Source organism: Panthera pardus, unplaced genomic scaffold (genome assembly GCF_024362965.1).
Source record: "Panthera pardus isolate Hobbes unplaced genomic scaffold, ASM2436296v1 HiC_scaffold_13, whole genome shotgun sequence".
In the NCBI taxonomy this organism is placed as follows: Eukaryota; Metazoa; Chordata; class Mammalia; order Carnivora; family Felidae; genus Panthera; species Panthera pardus.
The window spans coordinates 114,832,400-114,854,670 of record NW_026526688.1 but is presented as its reverse complement, the minus strand read 5'-3'; the positions used below and the strand labels follow the sequence as shown (position 1 = coordinate 114,854,670).

General features: G+C 40.3%; 1 protein-coding gene across 4 annotated transcripts in view; it reads left to right on the top strand.

Moving 5' to 3' along the window:
- The window catches only part of SGMS2 (sphingomyelin synthase 2), an 81,552-nt gene extending 59,513 nt beyond the window's left edge, over positions 1–22,039 (top strand). The window contains exons 2-7 of one of the 4 annotated variants that reach the window (XM_019416747.2): positions 4,805–4,992; positions 5,427–6,126; positions 9,799–9,916; positions 14,969–15,122; positions 19,712–19,878; positions 21,433–22,039. In XM_019416747.2, the coding sequence (XP_019272292.1) occupies positions 5,672–6,126; positions 9,799–9,916; positions 14,969–15,122; positions 19,712–19,878; positions 21,433–21,636 (1,098 nt within the window). In that variant the 5' untranslated portion in view covers positions 4,805–4,992; positions 5,427–5,671 and the 3' untranslated portion in view covers positions 21,637–22,039. Of the gene's footprint in view, positions 1–4,485; positions 4,604–4,804; positions 4,993–5,152; positions 5,326–5,426; positions 6,127–9,798; positions 9,917–14,968; positions 15,123–19,711; positions 19,879–21,432 lie in introns of those variants that run through there. The other 3 variants (XM_019416764.2, XM_019416756.2, XM_019416737.2) reach the window with 3 other exon arrangements.
- The last annotated feature ends 232 nt before the right edge of the window (positions 22,040–22,271 follow it).

Genomic DNA, 22,271 nt, shown 5'->3' with positions numbered 1-22,271 from the left:
TTTTGCAAAATAACGGAGATTTAAAAATGCCTCTGATGTTATCTAGAGGACTTTCCTAAGTATTTATGTATCTCTATTTAAAAAAAAAAAAATAATAAGGGGCGCCTGGGTGGCTTGATCGGTTACACATCCGACTTCGGCTCAGGTCATGATCTCACGGTCCGTGAGTTCAAGCCCCGCGTCGGGCTCTGTGCTGACAGCTCAGAGCCTGGATCCTGTTTCAGATTCTGTGTCTTCCTCTCTCTCTGCCCCTCCCCTGTTCATGCTCTGTCTCTCTCTGTCTCAAAAATAAATAAACATTTAAAAAAATTTTTTTTTAAAAATTAAAAAAAATAATAATAAGCTTGAGCTTGGGTGGCTCAGTTGGTTAAGTGTCTGACTTTGGCTCAAGTCATGATCTCAAGGTTCAAGCCCACATCGGGCTCTCCGCTATTAACACAGAGCCCACTTTGGATCCTCTCTCTCTCTCTCTGCCCCTCCCTCTCTTCCCCAAAATAAGTAGACTTTTAAAAAAATGTTAAAAACTCATAGTTGTCACTTTTCTTTTCCTGACTATATTGTTGACCTCTTAACGTAATGGCACCAGAGGTGGTGATGTGCCATTAAGAATACGGGCTCCTGAGGTCAGATTCCTGGTTCTAATCTGGGCTCTGTTCTTTCTCCCTGTCTGACCTTGAGCATCTCACTTTACCTCAATTTCTTTAAAATATTTCCTAGGGTTTTATGAGGATTAATTAGGTAAGTAGCATTTTCTGAGAACTATTTGTGGCTGTTTTATTCTACAATTTGACTTTTTAATGGCTTTATGGTGTCAACTGAGTTGTTTTGTTTTTAAGTCTGAAAAGCTTTTATGTCTGTTAAGAAACTTATCAGGTGTTTCTTTCCACTGATTTTCCATTCGTTAAAATTGTTTCAAGATCTAGTTTTTCCTAAGACTTTAAGCTGAATGTATAAATTTTCTTTTATTCATAATTCCAACTTGCAGATGTTAAAAACACATTTCCTTCCGTCAGTGTTTAACTTCTTTCTTTAATAGATGACCTCTTTTTAAACATTAAAACCCATTTTTAAACTCCGATAAGTTTCCTTAATTTTTAAACTACATTTACACATTTAATATGTCTTATCTTCTTAACTACTACAAATGCACAACCAGGCTGCCATAGGGATCTAGTAAGCAGTGCATTTCTAAGCCCTGTGACAAGAGCTCATGTCTATACTCAGTCTCCACTACAGGCTGCCATCAGTGAGCCTCAGGTCAGGACTGTTAAGAAGATATGTGCATCATGAGTTTGACAACCATACCTTTTCTGATAGCCTTGAGTATCTGTCACATGGCCCCTTCCCCAGTTTTTAAAAACCATAACCTCTGATACGAATTACTGAGATTCTCCATCTCCTATTCAGATCTAAGTTTGTCTTTAATTGGGTAACTGCATCCTTCTTATGTAATATTTCTATGCTTGTCTCACACTTTATAGTTACTACATCAAAACATAGTATTTTATGATAGATAACCATAATTCATTTAACCCCCTGTTTTTGGATACTAGATTATTTTCAATTTTCTCATATCAACAACTGTTGAAAACATACATTTAGGGGTTCCAGGGTGGCTTAGTTGGTTAAGCGTCTGACTCTTGATTTCAGCTTAGGTCATGATCTCATCGTTTGTGGGATCAACCCCATGTTGGGCTCTGCACTGACAGCGTGGAACTTGCTTGGGATGCTCTCCCTCTCTCTCTGCCCCTCCCCTGCTGGAGCATGCACACATACACTCTCTCTAAATAAATAAATAAACTTTAAAAAAATGTAGAAATATTTTGTGTACATTCTTACTTCCTTTGGATAAACTCAAAATAGAATAACTCAGTGTCATTACCCTAGTATTATGTAATATATAACCTAATACCTACCAGTGTGAATCTTGGAATTGTTTTGTCAAATTACACGGACAAATCCTATTGAGATTATTAAGGGGAATAACTAATGTATGAATATGGTCATATCAAACCCTTTATGGAATAGAGGTGACAGAAATAAAACAGAAGCTAATAATGTGTTTTCTTGGGGCACCTGGGTGACTCAGTCGGTTAAGCGTCCAACTCTTGATTTCAGCTCAGGTCATGATTTCACGATTGTGAGATCAAGACCTGCATCAGGCTCTGCACTGTTTGTGGAGCCTGCTTAGGATTCTTTCTCCCCTTCTCCCCTGCTTGTGCTCTCCCCCCACCCCCTAAATAGTAGTAGTAGTAGTAGTAATGTGTTCTTGTAATTTGACAAAGATTCTAAAGTTTATTTAGGGATGAAAAGAGGAGTAACACCAGATACTGAAACACATATTACAGGATACCGGCATTGAAAGAATGTGTTTCTAAATAGATAATTCTATTCCCTTTATTGAATACTTTTTCCCCCTGAAACCAAGTGGATGTTGATTTGTATCAAATGCCTTTTGTACTTCCCTCAAGATAATCTGTCTTTTCTGTTTACATATGTTTGTGTTTTCTTACAATCATTTCCTAATTTGAAACCTTACTTGCACTTCTGGAATAAATCATTCTTTGTCCTAAAAACAACCTAACAGAATATCAGTGTAAAAGGTTTCAGCGTTTTGCACTTTCCTTCAAAAGGAAGATTAGTCTATACAGGTCTTTAACTTTTCTGGGGCACCTGGGTGGCTCAGTCGGTTGAGCATCTGACTTCGGCTCAGGTCATGATCTCACAGTTCGTGGGTTCGAGCCCCGCTCCCGGGCTCTGTGCTGACAACTTGGAGCCTGGAGCCTGCTTCGGATTCTGTGTCTCCCTCTCTCTCTGCCCCTCTCCCGTTCATGCTCTGTCTCTCTCTGTCTCAAAAATAAATAAAAACATTTAAAAAATTTTTTTAAATATTCTCTAGGTTAACTTCTGGTATTTTGCAATGTAAGGACTTGGAAAGCTTCATCTGCCTTGTGCTCTGGCATAGTACCGTAAGCAAATGAACCAATGGGATTGCTGTCCATCGAAACTATTGTGGTTTTGTCACTTTCCCAGATACTTACTTGGTAGCAAAGGATCACCATAGAAATGAATATGTTTGTAGTCATCATCTCGGTGACATTGTGTCACAAAATTGGTTGACACAGGATGAATGTGCTTTGTATATTCAGTCTTCTTAATGAAATCCCAAGGAAAATATCAATCCTGCTACTAATGACGATAAATGGGCTTTGCACACACCAAGTGCTCTTACTCCCAGTAGTGCAAAGCTCTTTATGATTAATTATTTCAGTCATCCTCACAGTTGTCCCATGAGGTGAGTGGCTGAGTGCTTCCTCTTAGAAAAAAAAATAAAACAGGTAACTAATTGGATTTTATTCTGTTCTACATTTTGTGTTCTAGAACTGGATAGCTACCTTATAAAGACCGCTAGTGGACGTGGGTTTCAAAATCACAAGCTTCTTTCACATATGAACACCAGGCTAGGAGCAGATGTGGAGTAGTAAAGTTGGAGAGAATTTTGATGAGTTTGGCAAGAGACTATGAGTGGATTAGCCTAGATGTGGTGAAAAGAGACAGGCAACGACTGAGTTAGTGTTTTGGCACCTCCATTAGAAGTGGTAATCCAGGGTGTCAAAGGTTTGGTTTTGCAAATATTTTAACAAGACCTCTCTTTGCTATTTGTACTTACTCTTCCCACAACATTGTGCTAGGGTTCTACAAAGGATCTCTGTCGATCCCAGTTTCCACACAGGGTTGCTGGTCCTTTCTCATCCTGCTCTAATGTTTTAGTGCCTGGGGCTTTTCACAGGGACCATAGAAAGGTGAGATGTCTGCTTCTCAGTGAGACCTCTTAGCCTGTGTCCATCGTCCAGTGACCATCCGTTTCTCTCCAGGTCACCTTATGCCGTCACTTCCCTGGAAGTGGACAGTGCCTCTCTGTAGACACAGCTTGTCAGGGGAGCAGAGATACGACTAAAACTACGTTTTTTTCTAGTGGTCACCTTGTCCTTCCTTTTACAATACACCTTTCTGTCTTCCCCAGTAGTTTTGTTGTCACTTGAGCTCTGTCTCCTCAGACTGCAAGCTCTTTGGATGAATGCTCAGGCCAGGCATATTTTTTAATAAACTCCTTTTAATTGCCTCTGCGTCGCGCCCTCGGCGCTGAGGTGTTCGGGTGCACAATAAAGGCGTGTGGTTGATCTATTTGGTATCCATACTGTCAACAAATATTGCCTGTACTTATTGACTGTGCCATTTTAACTTTTTTCCCTCTTTCTTTCATTAAGTGAAGGTTTAGCTGTCCTGCTTTGAGTTATTCCTCCTCCCTGTTTTTTCCTAAAGTTCCCCTGAAAGGGAGCCCTTTAAAATGTGAAGAATTACGCTGCAGTTGTGCAGTGTACTCAGGGTGGGGACTAATTACGAGGTTCGAAAACCTCTTCAGGTGGCTGGGTTCTGCAGCACGACTAAAATACTGCTTTCCTAAATTGAGAACAGCTGGGGCTGTGTTGCTAGCAAGTATAAAAGAGTCGGTGCTGGGGCTCTGCGCTGTGAAGAAGTCTTTGCTCTTTGAAGCCTGCGGAGCCTCAGCCAAAGGCACCCTTTCCTCCTCCGTGTCGCGGTGGTAAGTGCCTGGAGCTGGTCCCCAGGGTGTCAGTTTCTGTTGCGCGGTAGAAACTGTGCCGGCCGCCTCAAAATGTGGTTCCTTACTAATTTACCATGTCAGCTGTAGGATTTTTATCTTTCTCGAGTAACAAGTGGAATGTGTTCCCTGAATGAAAACATAGCTAAGGCTTTGTGTGTCTTTCACTGTATTATTTTGAAGGCTGTCCGCGTTCCTGCTGTGTGGTGTGCATCTCTAAATATAAAAGGATAAACTGAGGCAATGCCACCTTAAGTACCTTGAATATGTGGTTCTTGAATCTGTTCTGAGAAGTGGTCGTTTAAGAAGACTCCAGGAAATAAAAAATTGAGTCTTTGACAAGTGAAGAGAGTAACGATTATTCAATGCATGTAAGCACCTCATCAGTTTTTTATTCTTCCAGGTTCACAGAAAATCTACAGTCTTAGGAAAGAATGATGTGGTCTCTGAAGAGGTTCTAACATATTGTGACTTCATGGTTAGCAACAAGTAATAGTGTCTGATGAAGTATTTGCCAAGTTGGGTCCTGACTTTTATTTAAAGAAATTTTAAAGGGATTTATTAAAATGTTCCCATTAATACCGACATCAGCTCAGAAAGAGACAAGAATTCCAAGATAAGACAACTCAGTATTTTACAAATAAACTCCATCTTAACACCTTTCACCATGTTCTTATGATATATTTATAAAGCAAATGACTTTGGTATTTGCTTCCTTATTTTGATAATGCTTTTGTTTTGTTTTGGATGGTTGACAGTTGGACATGCACCGTTTCTGAGCGTAGTTTTGTTTTATTTTTTACAGGTGGGTGAGTAACACCTTTGGGAGAAAGAAAATTGGCTTCCTTTCTTGAAGGTGGTGAGTGTACAGCAGGTAGCTGCATGGAAGGAACAGTAATCAGATGGCCACCTTCTTCACTTTGTGCTAGGAAACAAAATCAGTTATAAGAGTCCATGTTGATCTCGGAAATAGAGGGATTTGAAAAAGTTAAGTTTGCACAAAGAACAAGAACTTTACCATCTCCTTCTTGATCTGAAGACTGGGGGACCATGGATATTATAGAGACAGCAAAACTCGAGGAACATATGGAAAATCAAACCAATGATCCCGCAAATACTTACACAAGACCTGCCGAGCCTGTTGAAGAAGAAAACAAAAATGGCAACAGTAAACCTAAGAGCTTATCCAATGGGTTGCGAAAGGGCACCAAAAAGTACCCGGACTATATCCAAATTGCTATGCCCACTGAATCAAGGAACAAATTTCCCCTGGAGTGGTGGAAAACAGGGATCGCCTTTGTGTACGCTCTTTTCAACCTTGTCTTAACAACCGTCATGATCACAGTTGTGCACGAAAGGGTGCCTCCCAAGGAGCTCAGCCCTCCACTACCAGACAAGTTTTTTGATTACATTGATCGGGTAAAATGGGCATTTTCTGTATCAGAAATAAATGGGATTATATTAGTTGGATTATGGATCACCCAGTGGCTGTTTCTGAGATACAAGTAAGTAGGTCTAATAATTTTGGGGGGACTTGCCGTAAGCTTGTATTTAAGGGAGTAAATATATAATTGAAATTGTCTTCCTCAGTTTTGTCCGATAAATTCATTCCTAGCCAGGCATTTGATGACAAGAAGCCATGCAAAGATCTACCTTATTGAATAAGTAAGCATTTGTTGAGCAACTGTGTATGAAAGGGGCAAATATGAGGACACTACAGATATGCTGTGGTTGGTGATTCAGAGTTGATGAATGTAAGGTGCAGTTCCTGATTTTAAGCAACTTGGTACTGTGGTATCTGAATGATAAATCAAGAGGCTTGGAAAGGAATAACATTCACATCATCATGCTTTTGTTATTTTAGGCTTTTAACAGGTGGGGAATGGAGTAGACTGGGAAGTGTTTTTCTCTTATTACTCATAATGTGATGACTATATTGGTCTATAGTCAATGGCGTTCTTTGAGGTTTGCTTCTGTTCAGGAGTTCTCAAATTTTACATTTCCTTTTCTTTTGCCTATTGGGAATCCAATCACAAGAGTTTTAGAAATTGAATTTAGATGTGGGTCTATGAAGTTTGGGCTTTAGACTTCTAAAGTAAACACACTGTCCAGTTTCCCCCGTGGCACCACAAAGGAGCTCTTAGTTCACTGGTTTCAGTCTCCTTGTTTTGAAACAGGAGCAATCAGGAAGTAGGAAGCCAGGTACTTTTGCTTTAAAGACACTTAAAAATAGGACATAGCTCTGAAGTGGTTATTTTTGCTTCCCTGTGAAATCTCGCTGCTAGCCCATAAAAACAAGGCCCCTCAATTCCCCTTTTCATTTCATTTATCCTTCGGAGATTTGTTCTCTACTAAGATTCTAGCAATTAAATCACTAAAATATAAGTTTGATCAAAGCATTGTTCATAAACTGAGGCTTTTGAAAATGTAATATATATTTAGTCAATACATACTGTTCAAAAATTCACAAATAGGATTTTTACATTAATACAAAGATCATTTTTAGAAGAAAGAATTTATGTCATATTGTTCTTTCCATTGGTTGTTGCTTTGAGAATAGAAGAATTCAGTCTCTATTTGCTGAAGAGTTCCCCAAATTCAAGTTTGTAGTTTTCAAAACTTATTCTACAAACCAAAGTCATTCCTAAACATTTTCTTTAATATGTGTAAGTAAAAGATAGCCATCAGCTGCCTTTTACTAAAACTTTTTGCTGCCAAAGTTGTTAGTTATGGTATGCTTTATCCCAAAAGCAAACAATACATTTGTTGAACTTTAGTGTTTCTCTTTCTGGTTTCTACAATTGACACTGAAAATAAGAGAGCCTGCATAGGCCAAAGGTGTTTGCTTTCTCCTTTAATTTAGGCCAACATTTTATTTGTATATATGTGAAAAGAGATATTTTCCAGGGTCTGGTAAGTAGCTGGCTTCTATCCAGAGGTACAGTCTCAATTTATTTGAATCTTCATCTAAAGAGTTGTTATGCACTGCCTCTCCATGCCCACCTGAGATTTTACCATGTCATAGATGACCACACATTTTAATGATACCTACCATTTTGGTCACAACCCATCATCAGAAATTTGTTGGGGAAATTACTAATTTTTTTTCACTTTTGAGGTAAAATTGTATCATGTATTTTAGTAACTAGTAGAATAATTTTTGTAACATGTTTTGAACATCCTGGCTGAATGAGAAATCCTACTTGCTCTTCTTTGTTAAAGCATCTTCAAAGCTGTGGGGTGGGGGGGGGGGGGGGAAATTAGCTCTAGTTATTTTTCTAAATAAGGTTACAGAGTGCACATTTTACCTTCTAAGTTAATTTTCAGTTCTGAGTACAACTGAACTCAGAATGCTGGAATGAATATAATTGACTCATAATAATTCCTGCTTATTACTTCACCTTGTCTAAGAGCATGGAGCACACAGTTCAACACTTTTTGGGGTCTGAGCTAGAAGCAAAGAATGAATTGTTTTTCACTTAACCAAATGGAGAGACTCAGCACTGTTTATCGCCCATTCCTTTTCAGTACTTGAAAAGGCATAGTTAGCATAGCAAACCTTTGAAATAAATGGCCTTGCACTAAATAAATACTTTCATCTAATAGTCTAGGTATTTTTCTTCTCTATATTTTGACCCCAGAAACCCTGGAATATTCTTAAAATAGTTACTGGAAACATGCAACTAAAATTACATTTGTACATAATTCTGTAAGTTAGAAATCCTAAGTTACCTGAATTAGACCTTGATCCACATCAGATGAAAGTCTTGGAGAAAACTAAAAATATGCCACATACCTGAAACTGCCTATTTTTCCAGAAGTCTTTGATCAGTATTAGTTTTGAAAGTTTGAGAGCTCTGAAAATGAGGGACCTGGAGTAATACAGTTTATGTGCTAGGGAAGTCACAATTAGCAATTCTAGAGGCTTTATGGACCCCGCCCATCTCTGAGTCCCCAGAGCCCAGAGTTTATAGACCCACCCCTAACTGCATAGCAGAAAATGAGTTGTCATCTTCAACTGGACATAAGGACACTCGGAACCCTCAAAGCCCATTCAGATACCCGTGAAGCAGTGGTGCGAGCAGGCAGGGCCTACCCCTGTGGAGGACGGTGTGCTCAGAGTCACCCTCTAGGAACCACTGCCTTGGAGTGAGGACTTAGTGGTCCAGGACAGGGACTAATATCAGTTTCCACCAAAAAATAGAAAGTATAAAAGGACTTGTGGGATATTTATTTATTTATTGCTTTTTTGGATCAAGGTTGAATAAAACAAGGGTAAACTCATCAGTTAAGAGCTTCACTGGTAAATGCCCGTAAATGCACAAGGATACTTTGGACAGTTTCAAAATATAATTCTCTGAAAATTGGGGTGCCTGGGTGGCTCAGTCGGTTGAGCGTCCGACTTCGGCTCGGGTCATGATCTCACAGCTCATGAGTTCAAGCCCCGTGTCAGGCTCTGTGCTGACAGCTCAGAGCCCGGAGCCTGCATCGGATTCTGTGTCTCCCTCTCTCTCTGCCCCTACCCTGCTCATGCTCTGTCTCTCTCTGTCTCTCAAAAGTAAATATTAAAAAAAAAATTTTTTTAATTCTCTAAAAATCTATATAGTCATAGACAAAATAGTTCATGCTCAAGTTGTGAAAATCCTTTTGGATGGTCTCCAAATAAACCTTGCTTATATAACTTAGGTTAAATTAGTTGTCCCATTTCCCTATGTGTCCAATTATATAGTATCACCTTGGCTCATTAGTTAATTCCTCTGTGACTGGCTCGTTTATACCTCGATATGTTCTCAAGAGAAGGTTTTATTAATGCAGTGAGTTGACTGAAAACATAGTTCATTGAATTCTTTGGCACAAAGAGTAACTTTTTTAGGAGAGGTGGTTGTCTAGAACCCTGAGTCAACTTTAACTCCCCCACTCCCCACAGACACTCCTTTTGGGTCCCAACCCACCTAGAATTATCACAATATGTGAACCTCTGTTTCTGAAAGCTACAGTATGGCCTCTCCATGGGATTGCAGGGGTGGGCAGTTCACAAATAAGCCTTTGAGCTGTGAAACTGTGGTCTGTTAATGCCACTCTGTATTATTCTTTATTCTGTTAAACGTTGTTTGATAATGCATTAGGAGCAGAAACAACAAGTAAACTTGTTTTCCCCACCCCTGTTTTTCCTTTAGGTCAATAGTGGGGCGCAGATTCTTTTTTATCATTGGAACTTTATACCTGTATCGCTGTATCACAATGTATGTTACTACTCTCCCTGTGCCTGGAATGCATTTCCAGTGTGCCCCAAAGGTAAGTACCTCTGAATTACCATATAGAGGAGATGAAGAAAACAATTATTGAACACCTGCTCCCTATTGACATGCTCTTTAGACACTTTCATATGTGTTAAATGCAGTCTAATATAGTTTTTGTTTCTCTTGAGACTTGGGGGAAGAAATTTAAATATGTTCATAAAATGTGTATCTTTGTGCATTAGACGTTCATTTTCTACTAACTAAAAGTTACAGTGGGGTGTTCAACTCTGCTTTTTTGCCCTCTTATTTACCTATTCATTCATTCATTCGTTCATTCGTTCATTCATTCAAGTATTAAGCTCCTGTTCTGCACCAGGCCAGCACTGTAGCAACAGCAATGACCAAAACAAAGTTTTTCTTCTTCTAAAGCTTATATTCTGTTGGGGGATGACAACTGAGAAATAAATGCACACCTTGTCACATAATGATATGTCAGGTTGCTATCAGATGAAAAACAGAAAAGCTGAGTAAGGGTAAGAGCGATGCTGAGGACAGGTACTACTTTATACAGAGATCAGAAAGGCTTCTGTAGTAAGAAAACATTTGGGCAGCAAACAAGATAAGGAAGTGAGCCATGTGGTTGGGGGGAGCCCTAAGCCAAGGAAATAGCTTAGTCACAGTAGATTTAAAAGGTGTCAGGAGGCTCATGTGGCTGAGTAGAGGTGGAAAGGATGGAGGTGGGACAGGCCTTGGGTCCCCGAGGCCCTTTGTGGCCCACTGAAAATGAACTTCAGTGGTGGCGGTAAGAGGTGAGGAGAAGTCATTCAATTCAAGATGAATTTTGACGGTAAGGCCAACAGGATGTGCTAATAAGTTGGATATGGATGTAGAAGAAAGAAGCTGAGGATGACCCCAAAGTTTTTAGCAGTTGGAAAGCTAGAGGGGCCTTTTGCTGGAATACATTGTGGGAATAAATACTGAAACTGTCTTAAGCAGGGTTTACAGTCTCTCCAGGTAGAGCCACTTCGTGAGAGAGCTGTTAATCATCTTAGACCCCAGTATGTCCTGGTTTATAAAAAAAGAAGCATACAAATCATGTGCTTTCTGGACAAGGGAGTAAAGTCTAACATCATATTTTACTGAACACTAAGCAGATGTCCAAGGTGGAAGGAAAAATAGAGTTGTTCTAAGTCAACAGTCTCCCTCACCAAATATAGGTGTGGTTTGGAGAAGCTATAATTTTCCAAAGCCATCAAAGCAGAAAGTATCTGTAATTAAAACAGTGTACATATTGAATTTAAACATTGGCTGATTTTTAGTGAAACTAATTTAAGGCATGGGAGAAGTTCAGAAATGTAATAAACACTTCTAAGAGGTTATTGCTATGTGTTAGATGAAGAAATGGGCACAGAAAAGAAGGCAAGCCCATCCTAGTAATGGATGGGGTTTGCAGAGATGAGTTGCTATGATTATAGAAAGAAAGTAAATTAAAGATTATCCTCCCTGGAAGAGTTGCAATTTTCAGAAGCCACATCAGTAAACATACCACTGGATCACCAAGCTACAAATACTCCCAATGGAAGCTCTGGTGGCATCCTAACTAAATAGCCCCCATGTTCATTTGTCAAGACCTCTTCCTGAAGCATAAGCAGGCTATAGGTGCCTGAGTAATGGTTCGGTAAAACAAACACAAATCATTTTGACTAGAGGTGATAGGGTGTTATGGAACAAGAGTCAGAATTATGTTCTAAATGTGGTTCAGCCACTGGCTTTGAGTGCTCCTTAGATTTTTGTGGTCACAAGGCTATTAGGTAATCTACCTGCCTCCTCTGTTGCTGACTGTGTAGAATGTCCTTCGTGGCAGTGAGCAATGACAGAACCATGTATACTGAAACCACTCTCTGTGAGAGGGTGTCACATCTAGTCCTTGGTGCCGAATAAACTTGTTACTCACAAGATACAATCACCACGAGTGATTTCACAAGATTGGTGAAATATTTGGCTTTCGGTTTTCCAGTTGCCTTCTCCCTTGTCTGTCTTGGGCTTTACTTTAAGTCTTTTGCTTACAATTTGCTTCAACCCAGCAATCCAGGCTTTGGTTTGCAGTCACAAACTGTGTGTTCTGAGAAGTGTGTTTAAATAAATGTTGGCCCAGTTATTAGAACGTGAATGAAATGATTTAGCTTTTCAAACCCATTTTGCCACATACAAGAATGTTGGGCTGGAATGACTATAGTCTGTTCCCTGAGAAAGTTTTCCTCACACCTTGGCCAAGGATGTCTGGAGGACTTTTCTTCTGAACTGAAGGGACAGTCTGCAAGGTAAGTTTTCTGATTTGGCAGCAACGAAGTTGGGCTGTCTTGTACTTTTTTTTTTTTTTTTTTTTGTGGGGAGTGGCGTGCAGAGGTGACAGTTCGAGGAGCCCTTAGAACACTGAGCCTCTGTCTGCCTTGGCTCTTGTGATTGATGCTTCTCCTCTTAGCTGTCTGCATCTTCAGTTCCATATCCAGTCATGGCATAGAATGGTATCTGACAAATCAGGAAATTAATAGGAACGAGAGTCATAAGTGGTGAGCGTTGGGGGTCCCAGTGAACCAGAACAAAATTAGAAAAATAAATCCATTAATCCCAACTCTCACCATTACCTTCCCTGACCTTCCTCAGTTTTCTTTATACCCTCACCCCACCCTCTTTTTTCCCCTTTCTTGAGCATGAACTGATATCTAGGATAGCAGTGACAGGACTGAGGAATTAAGAACTGAGAAAAGACAGAGCAAGGAGAGAGAGTGCTTCCTCTGTTCTGTATTCTGTAAAGGCATCATGAATCCAGTGCTATCAGAAATCTCCATTCACCCTGGCTGCTGAAAGGAAGAGGGGAGAAGAGAATGTGTGGCAGTAGTTTAGCTCCTAGTTTGCTTATACCTTTGGGGCCCATCTAATCCCAGGTAAAGGGACTGATGGCTTTAAGTGTTTCTGCCCTTAGAAAATTAGAGTGTTGAGTTGGGAACGGTGAGCGGATAAAAATATATATATTTGGGTTTTGAAATGAAGAGTCATGTGTTCTTTTAAACTGGAAACACAATGGTTGGGCAGTGTATGTACTTTTTTATTTGATCTCCGTGTTGACAGTTGTTTGTCCCAACCACGTGACAAGAAATTCCTGAAGGACTGTGGTTGATCTGATAAAGCACCCGGCTAGGTTCTGTCTTGCACATGAAGGGCGTATCCATAATTTTATGTAGTTTACAGCATACATTTCCTGAGGTGAACCTGAAATGAGTCCTGTAGTTCTGTCCACAGTACTTCTCCTTCCTCAGATGTGGATCCTTTGCAGCCTTCTAGAGCCTGTCTTTTCAAGCCAAGATCACCTGTTACTTTTTTTTTTTTTTTCGTAATGTCTGTTTATTTTGAGAGAGAGTGAGCGAGCATGAGCGGGGAAAGAGCAGAGAGGGGCAGAGAGAGAATCCCAAGTAGGCTCTGCAGTGTCAGCCCAGAGCCCGATGTGGGACTCATATTCATGAACTGTGAGATCATGACCTGAGCATCGGGAGTTGGATGCTTAACTGACTGAGCCACCCAGGAACCCCTGGACTATCAAGTCTTGATAAAATATCTCTGTTGTGTTTTTGCCAGCTGGGCTTGCCCTAAACAAACTTTTGAAGAAGGTTTTTTCTCACTTTACTCTCTAATCATGGTTTATGTAATTTTCTGTTACAGAGCTTTATTCTCAACTATTAACCAATCATGGTGTGTTTGCCTTTTTACATAGGTCATCTGGATACCAGAAAGCTTTCCAGATCCGTATGAATTGTTTTTTATCAGGAAATGTTTAGGCTCCCCAGTAGTGATGTTTTGGGCAAAGAATCCTGCCCTGATTCCTACTCTACTGGATAAGATGGTTTTCTACTTGCTTTAGAGGCTAATTGAATTTCTCTCCTCCCAGACTCTCCTCCCATCCATTTGTACACACCCTACCCTCCTTCACCCCATGCATCCACTTGGGCAGGGTACTACCTGTCTTCACGACCAGTTTAACCACCATCAAGACTGGACTGGCCATGGTTCAGGGATCATTGAGTATAAAAGACAGCATGGCATACAACTGTCCCCCTAGGTGCCAAATGAATACTCATTAGTGGTCTTTCTATATTTCTCCTCTACTGTGTACTATTACCTGAATATATTTCTGAATATCATTCTTTGATTTTCTAAGCCTCTTCAACTGATGCTAGGCTGATCTGAAACCCTGGACCCCCAAGCACTTCAGTTTTCCAATTTTTCATGCCTACTATTCTGACCAGCTCAGTCCACTGCTCCTTCCCATATGCTAAAATTTTCATGGGATATAAGCTTTTGACTATTGGGTCAAACTCCTATCCTGGCCCATCTTTGTTTCCCGTGTCATCATGGTGGCTTCTAGGGACTTCTGCACCATTGTTCTAGGGACTCTCTTCTGACCCTCTGCAGTAACACACAGATTATTTCTTTGGAGGATGGTTTTCCTAATCAAAGCTACTCACTTTTAAAGCTGCCAATACATCTCTAATCCATCATTTTCAAACCTGTTTAAATTATTTAATGTGTTGCAGCTCCCCGTTTTAACTGTGAAATGTTTTGATCAGATATTAATACAGCTATTTGTACACTTTCAGCTGCCCACTTAACACAAGGTCTGAATACACTTTAGAATATTAGTAATGTGGTGTTCAGCTGAATCAAATATTAACCATCCAAAACCCTGACTTCCCCCTAAAAAGAGGAAAGAAAGTAGCTTTGATTTTTTTTCAGCGCATAGCTGTGGTGAAGTCATTGGTTATTAATATTTTTAAAAGCTTTGCCCAAGGACACACTACCACCAAAACATATTATTAGTAACATATTGAATAATTTAAAGCATGTCACTAAAACTCGCCAATAAATGAATAAAACCTAGTTTGAGGAGCTACCCTCTTGGATTCTTTTTGAGTTTTTAAGTTAAAAAGAAAAAAGCACAGCCTAGTGAATTTTTTTAGCTGTTTTGTTTTGACCTTTCTAAATATCTTAGAAATTAGGCTGAAATGTGATTTTTATCGGCTTGTAAAGTTTCTTATCTTCTTGTGTCATTCAGCTCAACGGAGACTCTCAGGCAAAAGTACAACGGATTCTACGGTTGATTTCTGGTGGTGGATTGTCCATAACTGGATCCCATATCTTGTGTGGAGACTTCCTCTTCAGTGGTCACACCGTTGTGCTGACACTTACTTATTTGTTCATCAAAGAATGTGAGTACTAACTCATTCCCACTCTATTGACCGCTGTAGTGGGAGGGATCCCTGGGCCCTGAAACTTATGGGAACTCTTACCCTTTGGGCTTGATAGCTATGGAAGGTACAGGTGTGTGAGTGTGTGAGAGTATGTGTGTCTGAGTGTATTTAATTCATTCCAACTAGGCCTATGTGATTTGAACATGGGAGACTTAAAACTTGGCCCTGGATTCTCTAACATTTAATCTGGCTCCAGAATGCCTCAGTCCCTCATTAGAACTTCTCAAGGTATGAAAAGCTATTTTAGTGTTGGCAAATAGGTGTTAAGTTTATTACAAACAGAATCAGTGCACTGGAAAGCTGAATGTAAATGACTTATGAGTGTGAAATTTCCATTGTATGAAACTTCCATTCCATCATTCCAAATAATTTGATGTTTTCCCCTTTTTTTAGATGTTTTCTTGTCCCATTTCAGTTTCACCATTTTCCAGCTGACTTCTGTGCTTTAATAGGCATCTTCAAAAAATATTTTGCCAATATTGATCATTTCTTCATACAAAACATGGAGGCAAGAATGTGAAGTATCTTTCCATATTTATACACTTAATTGCCATTATACAAAATCTTTATGGAGCCCAGCAGCTTTCATGGCTGGCATGGTGCCTCCTTCATCATGGGAGCTGTGTTTCAGGTTAGCTGCCCAGCAGATCCCATTGTTGTAGATTTCTGAGGTTCGATTTATGTAGACCCATCACCTCAAAGTCCTTTCAAAGTAAGTGATACCTTTTCCTTCGTTTTTGCAAAGCTGGTCAGGTTAACCTTCACCTTTAGTTCCAGAATACTCCATATTGTTTCTTAGAACTTTATCTCCACTTTCTTCACTTCCTCAGCATTGTAAAGAGGCCTTTTGGCAAAGACCAACAAAAGGTTGCCTGCCCTTCTGTTGTCCTGCTTCTTCTACCCTCTCTTGGCCTGTCATTAATCCAAACAGGTTTAGCCTTACTTCATGGCAGTATGGACATCACAGTTTATCTGTCAGTGGCACATAAGTGAGTTCTTGTCCCCATAGGCCGCCTGGGGTCTCAGGTTTCAGTTCCGCTTTGAGGGCTTTAGGACAAAGATTTGAGATTATTTGCAGTAGAGGAAGTCTTTTTTTTTTTTTTTTTTGTAAGAATTGTGTAGTTTGAGGTGTTTCCTTTGTAAGTGCTACACACACACACTTAGAGTGGGGAGAGTAGCATGTTAAATGCACAGGCTTCATTATTCCTGACATAAGGTGGAGGCCGTTCTGGAACTTTCCCCTTATTTCTGTCCTCACATTTCTACCAGAGGTGGTAATGGGGAGGAACCTGAGTCTGTTTCTGCACCGATATCGGGGGTTGTCTCTTCCTTCAATGTCAGTTATTTCTCATATGTAGTTATTGGTTCTGATGAGCCAGTAGAGAGATCTGTGTTGTTGATGACTCTAACTCTAACTTTTGCTGGGAAGAGTTCCACCAGTGTGTAAGATCAATTATTTTCTAGTCCAGAGGTGGACTCGTGCTATAGGAGTTTCTCTCTAATCTGAGAATCATAGAAAACTTAGAGAAGAAGATGAGGGTGAGGCAGGGAGGAGCTGCATGTTGGAACGAAGCCATGGTGAGTTGCAAGTAATGACAAGAAACACCCCAGGAAACTGAAGGTCAATTTTAGAAAATAACTGAAGACCAAGTGATGCTAACAATAATAGCAAATAGACATAATACTCTGTGCCAGGCACTATTCTAAGTCCTTGATGCAAAATAACTCATTTAATCCTACAGCCACCCCATGAGAGCAGCACTGTTTTCCCCTTTTTCAGAGAGGACACTTAGAGAGAGTGACTTCCCACGGTCCATAGTTGGTAATTGGAGGATGGGGTATTCAACCTCAAGCAGGCTGACTCTAGAGGTTATGCTATTAATTTCTTGGGTCTCTTTAGAATATTTGGGAGCCCAACTTGTCTGATCTTACAAAATTGCTAAGGAACAGTCCAAATATATTGCCCATTATTGTTCTTTCTTTTACTTCAGGACAATAGCAAGGCAACTTGTGATTATTTTTATGCTCTGATAAAGGCTATGCAGTATGTAGAGATATTTTCTTCCCAAAACGTGATTTTGGCTTGAGGTTTCAAAAACTGTGTGAGTTAACATACAGCAGTGAAAGAATTACATCCTGATGTTTCTAATTTTTGGTGAGGAATGAAATGGCAAATCTGTGATGCTAAGTACAAACCCAACTCTAGCATCAGTTCTGTACATGGACAGAGCATTCCACGTTTGTGCCCATTTCCTATGCAATTAGGAAAAACAGTCACCTTCTAAGTGATGCCCTGTGTTCTGGTTCAGAGTAAGCAGTGGTCCCAGATGGTTTCTTTGAGCTGTCTGCTTCTAGAATCAGATGCATCATTCATATATTTTTTTGTTTTCCTGCCTTTTGATCTGTTTGGTCTCTTTCCTTGTTTGCCTGGTTGTCATGAATAGATTTTAATTTAGTCAAGAGAACAGATAAAAACATGGGACCAGGACCATTTTGTGGGCTTTACACAGAGGGGAGCTTTACACAGTTGTGCAACTATTTCACTGAGGCCTAGGTTCCTTATAAAACTATAAAACTGGCCTGAAGAAATCAGCCTAGCTTTTAGTACCAAGTGCCTTGCTGGTAGAGAGGGAAAAACTCCCTCCCTCCCTCCCTTCCTTCCTTCCTTCCTTCCTTCCTTCCCTCCCTCCCCCTCCCTCCCTTCTGTCTTTCCTTCCTTCCTTCCTTCTTACCATGCTACCACACAAAGTCCATTGTCTGTATGATTCAATGTCTGTAGGGCTTGGATCCCACACAGGCAGTGGGGTGAATTAATATTTGTGTCATCCTCTTTCAGCCTGATGTTATTAATCCTATGGTAGAATGGGAAAGCAGAAAAGTTACCACTTTCCCATTTCTATTTCAAAACAATTTATATTAAATCTTTTCTTTGGTTCAGCCAGCCAGTGTTCTCAGTTAGTGGGCAGTGGTCCCAATGTGGTAGCATAATTGGGAATACATTTTTATGGAAGAGCAGTGTTAGTATTTCCAGACATTCTTAAAACTTCATTTTCAATTCCACAAGTGCTAAATGACCACTCGGCCCATCTCTTTACTCCTTTTATACTTCAGCTTTGCTTCTTGTGGATAAACAAATACAAAATTGTTCTGGTTTGCCCAAACATTTTTAACTTCTAAGGTAATAAGTACCAGATGACCTTATAACCAAAGGAACTGAGCTGCTGTGAAGCTTCAGAGAAGGGTGGAGTCTGTGGTTCTGCAGAATGCATATTTCGTGAAATCTCCAGATTTCTAAGAGTTGGTTCAATTTTGAGTACTCTCCACCTAATGGAACAGTTATGGGGCCTGGATGTGGCCACCAGGCTGTAAAGGGTAAGGCTTCTTCCAGCTTTAAAATTCTAGGAATCTATCCATTGTCTGCTAGAAATCTGTGCCAGGATGAACCAACTGAGAAGCGATAAGGCGTGCATGCAAAAATTAAACAGCAGACTTCCAAATGCAAACAGGCTTATAAACTTCCTGTTATACTTGAAACCAAAGAGCAACAGCTATTTCACCAAAAAATATTCTTCATTTGAATGATACCTGATTTCGTGTTTATTTCATCTGGATTTCTGGAAATGGATTCTCTTGGCATTCTACCATTGTGCTGTACTTAGAAATAAATGTCACTATGAATGTAAACACAGTTAAATATGAAATAAATTTGTTAGATTATTAACTTTGTGAGTTAATAAGGCTTTAAAATAGAAAAAAAAAAGACACAGCTATTAAAGAAAAAGAAAAAAGGGAAAGTTATTAGAGATGAACTAGAGGTTGCTGCCTGTGTCCTCATCACTTGTGTGTGCGGGCTGTGGGGTGTATGATCGCATTTCACCTGATGAGTGCTCTGGTTCTCTCCTCTAGCTAATCAATATAATGACCTTTTTACTGGACTCACTAGGAGAAGGTTAAAATCCACAAGTGAATGAGCCAGAACCCTAAGCTTTACATCGGGAGTGTTTCATAGTCACGATTAGCAATAACAGTATGAAACTGCTGAGAAGCAAAATACTGTTGGCCACAATGCCATTTTTCTCCCCCTGGAGAAATCAAAGTACGTTTCTGTAAGACCTGAAATTACTCCTGCTTTCTTATTTTTCCCTACATTTTCATTGACAACTACCCTTTCTTTTGACCCCTCCTGCTTTTCTTTCCAGTGGGATCTCTTCTGTGAGCCAGTATGAGCCAATTCCAACCAACCTGAAAAACAATTCTGTTCTCTTCCTTATTGAACAACTTAGCAGCGGACAAGGCCTAGAATACCTAGGGAGTGACTGTTCCCCAATGAATGACTATGAGACCTGCTCCCGGTGGTCCCCTCCTTCTCTCTTTGTACCTGAGCAAATCCCGGACTGTTCACAGTGACTCATTTTGGGTTAATCAGTTTTCTTCTTCCAGTGACTTCCTGACCTTAGATTATTCTACTTAAGGTCATTAACATAGACTGTAATCATTAAATTCATCTCTGGGAATCTTACTAACTCTATACTTTTCCTCCCGTCTAGATTCACCTCGTCACTTCTGGTGGTATCATTTAATCTGCTGGCTGCTGAGTGCCGCCGGGATCATCTGCATTCTTGTAGCACATGAACACTATACTGTCGACGTGATCATTGCTTATTATATTACAACACGGCTGTTTTGGTGGTACCATTCAATGGCCAATGAAAAGGTGAGAGCAGTGAAATTATCCTGGGATGATTTTCTTTTCTTTAAATGCAGTGGCCCCCTTTTCATGCAGCGGGGGTTCAGGTGGCTTAGTGGGAATAGCCACTGTCGCCACCCACTTGTGGGGTCTGGGTCAGTTCACTGAAACGTATACCTATTACTGCTTCTTAAATGATGTCACCAATATAAATGACATTTAAGGATAAAAGTGCTGTATAATTATGGAGCATGGTGTTTTACTAATTCAACTAGTCAATACCAGAATTGAAGCAGTATAAATGCTAAATTAAAATGCAGGAACCTTCTCTGTAGAAGCGTCATGGGGCAGCCAGGTAAGACATGCTCCCTGCCTTCAAAGAACTGAAATTTTGAGGCAAAGACAGAATCTATTTTAAAAAGGCAAAATAAGCAGTCCATGAATTCCTGGATTTGGTCTGTCTTTCAGTGATACTGTGCTCTCTGGCTTCCCTTCTCGTCCCTTCCTTATTTGTTGCTGGTGCCTTCCATTCCCAGATGACCTTTTCTTCTTCTCCTGTTCATGTTGAAGAGCTAGCTCAAATGCCACGTCTTCTGGGAAGCCTTCCTAACTCCTGCTCTCTTCCTGTCATCCCAATATGGGAAGACTCCTCCCCTTCTATGTGTTTTCCTAGTCTAGGTGTGTGTGCTTGGTGTAGGAGAGTGAGTCTGCAGGGGCGCCTGGGTGGCTCAGTTGGTTGAGCATCTGACTTCAGCTCAGGTCATGATCTCCTGGTCTGTGGGTTCGAGCCCCATGTTGGGGTCTGTGCTGACAGCTCAGAGCCTGGAGCCTGCTTCGGATTCTGTGTCGCCCTTTCTCTGCCCCCCCCCCCCTTGCTCTCACTCTGTCTCTCTCAAAAATAAATAAAACATTTTTAAAAATTTTAAAAAAGGAAAGAGCATGAGTCTGTGTAGTCTAACTTACCTTTGGATAGTCTTGCCGTATTGTCCAATGCATGTAATTTGTGAGCAGTTGAAATATGCCATTCCCAAAGGGTCTAAATCAATTCTCGTTTAGTGGTGTCCACTGATAGATGCCTCTTTTGGGGTTATTTTGTCTCTAGTTCTACTTCCCATTTTATGAACTTTAATTTCCCCCTTCCTTATACTTCCGTCTAAATGTCTATTGGCAGCACCCCACCAAAACCTTCACCTTTCCTCTTAAATGTGTTCCACCCTGCGAGCTTGCCCTGCACTCTTCCATCTTCCTCCAGCCTACATCCACCTGCTCACACACCTTTACAACTCTTCCTCCTGGCCCACTCTCACATCCGTTCCTGAATCTGCACTCTTATTGGGACTGCAGGCAGAAGAATTTGCATGAGCTGGAGCAAGGGGGGAAGGGGGCTGGGACCAGAAACATGTCAGAATCAGGGAAAAGGCGCAAAGACAATTACTGCCTTGTGATCCTGATTCTGCTGCTTTCTCTGTTATGGTACAATGAATGACAATTTAATTAAGAAAAAAAAATGGGATACAAATCATGAAAAATAGGTCTCATTTTCCTTTTTTTTTTTTTTTTTTTTTTTTTAACTTTTTACAGAACTTGAAGGTCTCTTCACAGACTAATTTCTTGTCTCGAGCATGGTGGTTCCCCATCTTTTATTTTTTCGAGAAAAACGTACAAGGCTCAATTCCTTGCTGCTTCTCCTGGCCACTCTCCTGGCCCCCTGGCTGCTTTAAATCCTCGTGCAAAAAGTATTCACGGGTTCAGAAAATCGGTGAAGATAATGAGAAATCTACCTGAGGAGCAAAACAAAGGCATCAGCTCTTACACCAAAAGAGTTAACGCTGTAACCAAAGGTATAGTTTTGGGTTTTTATTTTAGAAGAACTGACTGGTAAAGGAAGAAGTGGACCAAATTTTGTGTAAATGATTAGAAAGATGAACGAAGTATTACCCTTTGACTGCTTTTCTGATTCATCCTGAGAAAGGTATATTCTCCTGCAGCCCTTCATTCATTGGTGACAAGCCCCCCCACTGGGATTTTACTAATGAGCTTCTTAAAGAGGTGCCAAAGAACATACTATTCCTATCCTTATTCTTTCTCCACTAAAGCCCTCTACAGAATTTTTTCAGGATTTTTTTTTTTTTTCTCCAAGGTCAGAAGAATTTGTTAATGTTTTAAATAAACTATCTGGATATATACAGCTACTGTGTAAATAGAATTACCCAATGTTGAGAGTGGTTTTAGTATTAGGTTTATTAATGAGGGGGAGATCCATGGTTAGGAGTAAACTGGAGGTGAACTTTGTTTCCACTTTGTCATGGGGAAGGTCAGGGTCAGGTCTGGGAACGTGCACTGCTGCTACCACCCCATGCACTATGTATCACTTTTACTTTTTTTAACTGATACTTATATACACACACACACACACACAC